Genomic DNA, 8795 nt, shown 5'->3' on the forward strand with positions numbered 1-8795 from the left:
TATATGCCTCACTCATCTGTATGTGAAGTTCTTTTCTCCTGCTTGGGAAGTTACTTCTATGAATAATTTTTTTTAACAGTTTTTTTTTATGTCATCTGTACTCTCTCCTGTTTCTTCTTTGACTCTGATCAGTCTTATTTTATTCTTCTTTGTATCGCCCAGCAGCTGCTGGATGGATTTCTCATGGTCCCTTTGTACTTTAAGGAAATTTTTCTTTTCCTGGTCACTAATTGCAATCTTATCTTCTGTATCTGAAATTCTGTCCTCACATTGGCTCATTCTGCTGTGTAAACTTTCGATGGAGTTTTTAATCTCCTGGAGATTGTTTTTATCTGTTCTATGGATTCCATTTGTTTCCTATGTTGGGATTCCATCATGTTCCTCAGCTCCTCTAATTTTTTTTATCTGTGTCCTCTCTAGATTTATTAATCATGTCTTGCACTATGGGCACAATCTCTGCTGTCATCTGAGAAGTAAGTTCTTTTTGGTTGCTGTTGTTCCATGGCTCAAACTCGGGACCTTGCGCTCTCAAGGCAGGAGACAGAACCACTGAGCTAAATCCCTGACCCTCTGAGAAATTATTTCTGATTACATTTTTTCCAGATCCTCTTTTGTTGTCAGTTCAGGGAATCCAAGTGGTTGAGTATCAGATTGTTTCATCTCATTTCCCTTTCAAGTTGCTTTGGTGATCTGTAAGTCTGGTTTTGAGATTTGTTTACATGTCTTCTCATTTCAAGGGAGTGGAGGGCTGTGTGCTGCTGGTGCCCACAAGGCTCACCTCCTCGGCACTGAGGGCGGTGGTGCAGAGGCCCAGAAATTTCACCTCCTCTGCCAAGAGAGTGCTCTTAACCTAAAGCCTAGAGTCAATTGTATTTCAAAGCAGATTAATTTTAATTTAGAAGTTAATATGAGATTTGGAGAAAGGAAAGGAAGACAGAGGACTAGAAACCATGGCTGCTGTGGTCACTGTTTGCAGTGGCCTAGGGAGGAAGAAGTTGACATACTGGGTAACAGCTGCTGTCTGCCTCACAGATTCTGGAACTCACACAGTGTTATATAGAAGAGCTTGTTCACAGTATAAACAAGTAACCAGCAACAAGAACCTGCCTGTTCCAATGGAAAATCCTTATAAGGAAGGCCTTAAAAAGTATATCTTGTGTGGGAAACATGTAGATTATAAGAATGAGCAGCTTTTGTCCCAGTTTATTTCTCCATATACTGGATGCATTCGTGGGAGGCATATAACAGGTCTCTGTGGAAAAAAACAAAAAGAAGTTTCAAAAGCAATTAACAGAGCTCAAATAATGGGGTTTATGCCAGTTCCATACAAGGATCCTGCATATTGCAAAGATCCTAAAGTTTGTAACATCAAATATTGGGAATAAATTTCATAAAGTTATTAGCAATAAAATCACTTTATAGTAAAAAATAAATAAATAAACGTTCATACGGAACACATGTCATGTATTTACATCACACCTCAATAGGGTTTGAGGCAGCAACCCCTAATCAGAGTAACATTTCTAAAAGAAGTGCATAAATATTCACACTAAGTAGAGTAAATAAAGACTACAAATAGTCTCACATCAGCATAGATCAGGTTTTGCTACCAAGAGAATTATAAAAATAGCTTTTTATTTTCAGAACTTTTTGGTTTTCAGAATTGCACAGAAAAAGCCAGAGAGACCTGATCCAGGCAAGTGTTAGCCAAAGGAGAGTTTTCTGTACCAAAGGCAATTTCAAACAAAATAGGTTTCCAGGCAAACAACATTATTATAGGTTACCAAATAATGATTTTTTTGAAACTTAACTAACCTGAAGAGACAGCAATCTTAAATGTATACATTGTTACTGCAATAGCTTTCAAACACATAAAGACAAATTGATAATACAGTAAAGAAAATTGAGAATATACATCAAAAGAATTTTCAATTTATTATGTTTTATCTGCTTCGCATTTCAGTGTGAGCCTCATCTTCTCAACCACATTATGATAAATCAGCAATGAGGGGGAGGGAAGCAGAGCCGAACGATGCTTCCCTGCCTGCCAGAAATGAAAGGCTCTCGGAATCGTCCTCTTCTGAGCTACTGACCACTGGGAACTGATGTTCCCTTGCTGCAACAAGATAGATTAAGTAATGAGTCTAAAGCCACACTGCTAAATGTCAGGGTTTTAATTCAAACTCACTTGTTTAACTCCAAAGATTCAAGACCTTTGCAATGTATCATGAAAGACACTCTCCTTTGAGTTTGTGAGATTAAAATGGGAGCCATGATACAGGATGAGTTGATGTGAGAACTAGGGAGGCATATACACTATCTGTTACCACTTTCTAGAAGAGCTATCAGCAAGTGTCTATGCATGGGAAACCCGGCTGAAGAGCTGAGGCAGGGGTCCCCTTCCTTCACCCCCAAACATTACCACTTTCTCCCCAAGCTTAAGAGAGCTTCTAAATAAGATGAATCCACAGTCCCAAGATCTTCTGACATTTCTCAGCCTTACACACATATTATGCTTTTAGCACAAAGGTGCAGTTATTTGGAGGAAGGCGTGAAGTTAGGATTTCACATGTAAATCCTTTCCAAACAGACTTAATTTTTCCCAACTCTCATTTACTAATTATCCTCTGTTAAATAGAAAGCAGAAATAATTATAACTAAAGTTGGTCATAGTAACAGTTGGCACAAAGATATACAGAGAATCAAATCTATAAATAAAAACAACACATTTGTCCGTGTGCTTGAAGAACACCAGAGACCATTCCAGAAGTGAAATCACACAGCATGTGTTTCTAGGGACATCCTAGAGGGGTCAAGACAAAGCTGGCTCCTGGCTCAGCAAGATGGAGCAAGATGGAGACGCGCAGACTCACCACTCGCCACAAGAGGGCGGCCAACATAAACGAGTGAAAGGTCACCCCTTCCTGAGCACACACCGGAAGAGTAAATCTGCATCTAACCCGGGCTAGGATTTTTATAATCAGGAGCTGCTGCTAGAGCTAGGAAAACAATGATCCAAATTAAGACTTTTTTTCCCCAAAAACTATTTTTGTGTTGTTAATCTCATTTTGATCATGAATTCTTAGAGATTTTATGTAAGAATAACAAATTATCCCAACTGTATTGTGAAAAAGAAACCAAATTACCTAAAGCAATTACAGTAAGCATCAGTAAGTGGATTTTATTTTAGATCAACCTTGCCGAAAAATGGCGACTAAGACAAATTCAACCAGCATTTCCCATTTTTAAAGGTGTGAATTTAAACTGTGTCTCCCTTATAAACTATTGAGATATGAAAAAATTGAGTTCAAATCCCACTTTGAGCCAGGCTGTAATTCCAGCACTCAGAGGCTGAGACTGAAAGATCTCAAGTTCGAGCCCAACCTGAGCAATTTAGTGACTAACAAGAACCTGTTTCAATTTGTAAAAAAATTTTTAAGGGCTGATTATATATCTCAGTGTGAAGGCCCTGGAGTTCAATCCCCAGTCCATGTATATATTTATATAATATATATCTATATATAATATATATAGATATATATCTCCACTGATTATTTTTCAGAGTTGTGCCAATGTATTATCTCTTTCCTAGCATCTCTCCATATCATCAGTACCAGTTTTCTCTTGGATAGCTCATTCCTTCAAAGGGCTTCCTCTTACAAATTCATCTGCTAAATCTTGTCTGTCAACCAACAGTCCTCTGCCAGCCAACCCCAAGTATGTGTGTTTACAGGCTCTGGACTCAGTGTTTCTATGCTCGAGTCCATTTCTATGTCTGAACACTGGCTCCACTTCTTTTTCTGTTTTTCTTGGTACTGGGGTTCAAACTTGGGACCTTGTGCTTGCAAGGCAGGCAGCAGAACCTCTGAGCTAAATCCCCAGCCCTACACTTCTTACTAGCTATGTATAACCTTGGGTCACTCTTTCAATCTGTCAGTGCCTTTGTTTCCATCTCTTTAAAATGGAAATAATAATAGTATTTACTTCCGTAAAGTAATTGTGAGGATTCAATGAGATAAATTATGTTTAGTACATAGCAAAATGGTGTATTCCAAGTGTATGCATAGTAAATGTTAATTATTATAATTCACTTATTCACAAGCTGCATTTACTGTGCATTTTGGATGTGCCAGGTACTATTTTATGTGCTTAGAGGCACCAAGGGACAGAATCACTTGAGACCCCTGCTGTTGTGGCCTTGTATTCTAGCAAGGGGAGATGACAGTGAACCTCGGGCATTCTGAGGGAGTAGATGTGCTAGAAAGCAAAAGGTAGTAAGTGGTGAGACACAGAAATGCAGAGCAAGACAGGAGGACTCGAGAGGGCTGGCCACAGGTGTAAAACAAGCTGGCCAGGGAGGTCTCGTTCTGAAGGTGAGAGACCATTCGGGGACACCATGGAGCTAGGGGGAAGAGCGTTCTGCTACAGGGCAGAAGGAGAAGCCAGGCAGAAGCCCAGGCACAGCAGTGGCATGAAGGGAATCTCCTAAATGAATGGTCCATTCTTACGTCGAACTGCCTGATGCCCAAGCAAAACAGTGTGTCTTCTCCCATCAAAGCTTCTATTCAACTTTCCCTCTTAATAAAACGTTAACTTCTTGCAAGGTCATAAGTTTGAACTCACTGGTTTAATCTTTTCTTTTTATCATTGCTCATGGGTTTTGCTGTTTGTTTTTGTTTTTCCATGCTGGGGACCAAACCCAGGTCTTTGCATATGCTAACTGAGTGCTTTACCGCTGAGTTACAACCCCAGCCCTTTCTTTTTAAACTTTTCAGGTTTATCCTTTTTTTTTCCATCTTTATTGCCAAGAGATAGATTAATGTCTGGCCCCAAGACTAAAAAGTGTACAGTGTCCTTCATTATAAGTAGTAAAAATCTATAAAATTTCATAAAGTTAAAGATTTCTCCCTTTTAGATGCCCCTGATTTGTCTTTAAGTATGTGCCACATCTGCCAACCAGGTGCCCAAGACTGCTACCACTCTGTCCACATTCTTATCACTCTCCTCACTCCCAGCTGTAATCTAAACAGCACAAAACTCTCTTGATTGACCTTTCTAAGATGTTACACCCATTAGTCATCTTTGCACGTGAGGCCTTGTAATGACCATTTATTACTTTCCAGATTGAATCTAAACAGCAAAGTCTGTCTTCATGATTATGAACAACTTGAGATGATTTTAAGCTTCTTTTGTTGTCTCAGAAATGCTTAGCATGATAGATGATGTGTGTCAACACTCAACATTTAATTGACTTGAAAAGAAAATTGAAGGAAAAGAAAAAGTGAAACTCACAGGGGGTCAAGTTCTCCAACTCCAAGCAACATCTTGATATTTCTTAGTCATACAGTATGATTTGCATACAGTAAGGTTTATTCTTTAGGGTACACGTGTCTTTCAGTATGGACAAATGCATATGGTCATGTAACTGCCATCATAATCAAGATACAAAGCAGTTCTGTTCCTCTAAAACATGCCTTGTGTCCTTTTGTAGTCAGCTCCTCCTGTGGCCTCCAGCAGTCATTGATCTGCTTTCTGTTCCTATAGATTTTCTCTTTCTGGATGTCAGGATGGATCACCCTGTGTATGGCGTTTTAAGTCTGGCTTCTCTCATTTGGCATATGCATCTGAAATTCATCTGTGTTGTTACATATATTGATGGTTTGTTCCTTTGGTGAAGTAGAATTCTGCTATGTGGATGGGTCACATCTTGTTTATCCATTCACCAGCTGAACAGCATTCGGGTTGTTTCCAGCTTGGGGTAATTATGAATAAAGCCACTATAATCATTCATACATAGGTTTTTGTACAAACATATGTTTTCATTTTCCTTGCATAAATATATACAAGTAAAATTCTTGGATCATGTGGTATTCTTAACTTTTAAGAAAATGCCAAATTGTTTCCCAAGGTGGCTGTAACCTTTTTGCATTCCCACCAGTAGTTCTACCAGTTCCAGTTGTTCTGCATCCTTATCAGGGCTAGGTATTGTAAGCTTTTTAAATGTTTTATTTTTACTTATTCTAATAAGTATATTTCATGATGGTTTTAATTTGCTTTTGACAAATGGAAATGTTGGACATCTTTTCATACTTTAGCATCTGTACATCATCTTTGATTAAGTGTCTATTCAAATCTTTCCATTTTTAATTGGGTTGTTTTCTTATTGAATTTTAAAAATTATTTATGTATTCTGGATACAAGTCTTTTATCAAATATATGTTTTGGAAACATTTTCTCCTACTCTGTAGCCTGTCGTTTTAAAATCTACATGCAATAGAATTCTGAGTTTTAATCCATGCATAGATTCTTTAATGTGTGTACAACATTCTTATACACGTAAGATACACAGTATCATAAAGAATTCTTTCATGTTTCCCTTGGTCAGATCCTTTCTTCACCCCAAGCTTTGGCAATTTGTTTTTGTCCCTGTATCTTTGCCATTTCTGGTATCTTAAGTAAGTATTCAATCTTTTGAGACTGAATTCTTTGCTAGGCCAAATTATGCTGTATTGCTACACTATAGTTTATCCACCTGTCTACTGAAGGACACAAGTTATTTCCAATTCCTGGCAATGAGGATTTTTAGAAAATAAATGCAAAACTTTAGACATTATTTTTTTCCCTTAAATTTATTGATACATTTTAGATATAAAATACAGTTACATTCATCATTGGGATCTTGTACCATTACATGATGTATCTTGGTTCTTATTTTTTTCCCCTTCCCCTGCCCTCCCTTCACCCCCTCCACCCTTCTCTATTTGCAAAAACTTTGTTTCCATTTTTTTCCCTTTTATCATATTTTTTCTTCTCCCTTCTTTCCTTTCCCCAACCTCTCCCACTTCCCCTACTCCTTTAGACCTTTTCTTCCTAATACACAATATCAATTATACATTTTTTAAATTATAATATCAAAATTTAGAGGACTTCACCACATATTTTACAGAATTTAAAGGGATATAGAAAGCAAATTACAAAAATCCTTTTTAAAATAAATTTGACAACTAAGAAGTACCTCAGAAGACAAATTAACAAAACTGACTCTGGAGGAAATATAAAATTTGAATAGCACCTATTAAAGAAAGGATATTCCTAGTTTGAAAACCTACCTATATGACAATAACAGGCTCATATACATTTTAACTGATGCATTATATCAAACATTTAAAGCAGAAAAAAGAAGGAACACTTCTCCCCTCATTTTAGGAAATCAACATTGTGCTAATCCTAAAACTGGATGAAGATAATAGAAGAAAAAAGTATGAACGTAGATAAGAATTTGTTCAACAAAACAACCTATTAGAAGTCAGATCTGGCAGTATGTAGAAAGTGGTTTTATTATGGGGATAGCAGTGTTGGTTGAGCATTGGAAGATCCACCCCCATAAGTCATCATTTTAACAGAGGAAAGGCAAAAGCCATATGATCCTGTCACTAGTTGGAGAAAGAGTATTGGACTAAATTCTACAGCTGTTCATGGTAAAAGCTATCAGGAGACTAGAAGTAGAACAGAACCTTCTCAACAGATAAAACATGTACTGCCTACTTCCAGAAAAAATGCCTTATATGAAAGGAAAAGATACATGCTTTCTCCCTAAGGTAGAGAACAAGAGCAGATATGCGTACTCTTCTTCTGTCCATTAAACTTTGAAACATAGGCCTAAACCAAAATAGTCTGGCAATAAAAAGAAACAATTAGCATAGGATTGGCAAGGTAGAAGTAAAATCTTCTTATGTAGATGAAATGATCATCTACAGAGAAAATACTAAGAAATCTCCAGGAGCCCCAAGAACTTGTATTTAAATTTAGCAGGATTAGAAAACACAAGGTATATATAAAAATTCAAGTCTATGTATACTTGTTATAAATGAAGAATTGGATATTGAAATTTAAAAGATATGTAGGAGTACAAAGGACCTACAAAAGGAAAAAGAAAAAAAAAACAGTGTTGGAAGACATTTAGTACCTAATTTTAAGACATCCTCCAAAGCTACAGTAATAAAGGCAGTGTTGGCATAAGGAAAGACATATAGATCATTGGAATAAAACAGAAAATCTGGAAATAGAACCATATATATATGGTCCACTGAGTTTTGAAAGATTATTTAACATTAACATTTTATAGAACATAAATTCAAAAGCAGAGGAAAAGATAGTGTCTTCAGCAAATGGTACTAGAACACCTGTTATCTGTATTTAAAAGTTAACCTCAACCCTTTATTTCCAAACCTAAAGATAACTTGAAAGGATTTATGAACCTAAATATGAAAGACTAAAAGTATAAAACTTTAAGAAGCAATTATAAGGGAAAATGTTCATGAATTTAGGGTAGGCAAGAATTTCCTAGGATACAAAAAACATGGAGTGTAAAAGAAAAAATTGATAAATGTTATTCCATCAAAATTTAGAACTTTAAATGACATCATTAAGAAAATGAAAAGTAGTCATTAAACAGACCATATTTATAATACATATAACCTATGGCCAGAATATATAAGGCACTCTTACAGCTCATTAATAGACAACCCAATTAAAAAGTAGACACAAGGAGATGATAAATAGCCAGTACAGCACAAGAAAAGGTGTGCAACACTAGAATCAGAAAAATACGAATCAGTACAATAACAAGATTGTACTATACACTCATTAGGGAGGTGAAGTTAAAAGTTTTAAAAGAACAGATATCAGCTTAAGTGTAAACAAGTTAGAACTTTCTAATACTGGTAATATGAATGTAAAATGATAACACCATTTTGGAAAATGATATAGAAATTACTTGTATTATTGTTAAGAAC

General features: G+C 36.4%; 1 protein-coding gene across 1 annotated transcript; it reads left to right on the plus strand.

Moving 5' to 3' along the window:
* The first annotated feature begins 950 nt into the window (after nt 1–950).
* LOC101709139 (small ribosomal subunit protein bS18m) lies at nt 951–1423 on the plus strand. The gene has a single exon (XM_021260473.2). It carries the CDS (start codon nt 951–953, stop codon nt 1383–1385), a length of 435 nt encoding a protein of 144 aa, XP_021116132.1. The 3' UTR covers nt 1386–1423.
* The last annotated feature ends 7372 nt before the right edge of the window (nt 1424–8795 follow it).

Source organism: Heterocephalus glaber, unplaced genomic scaffold (assembly GCF_053883595.1).
Source record: "Heterocephalus glaber isolate CG9 unplaced genomic scaffold, H.glaber_assembly_v1.0 deba00001472, whole genome shotgun sequence".
In the NCBI taxonomy this organism is placed as follows: domain Eukaryota; kingdom Metazoa; phylum Chordata; class Mammalia; order Rodentia; family Bathyergidae; genus Heterocephalus; species Heterocephalus glaber.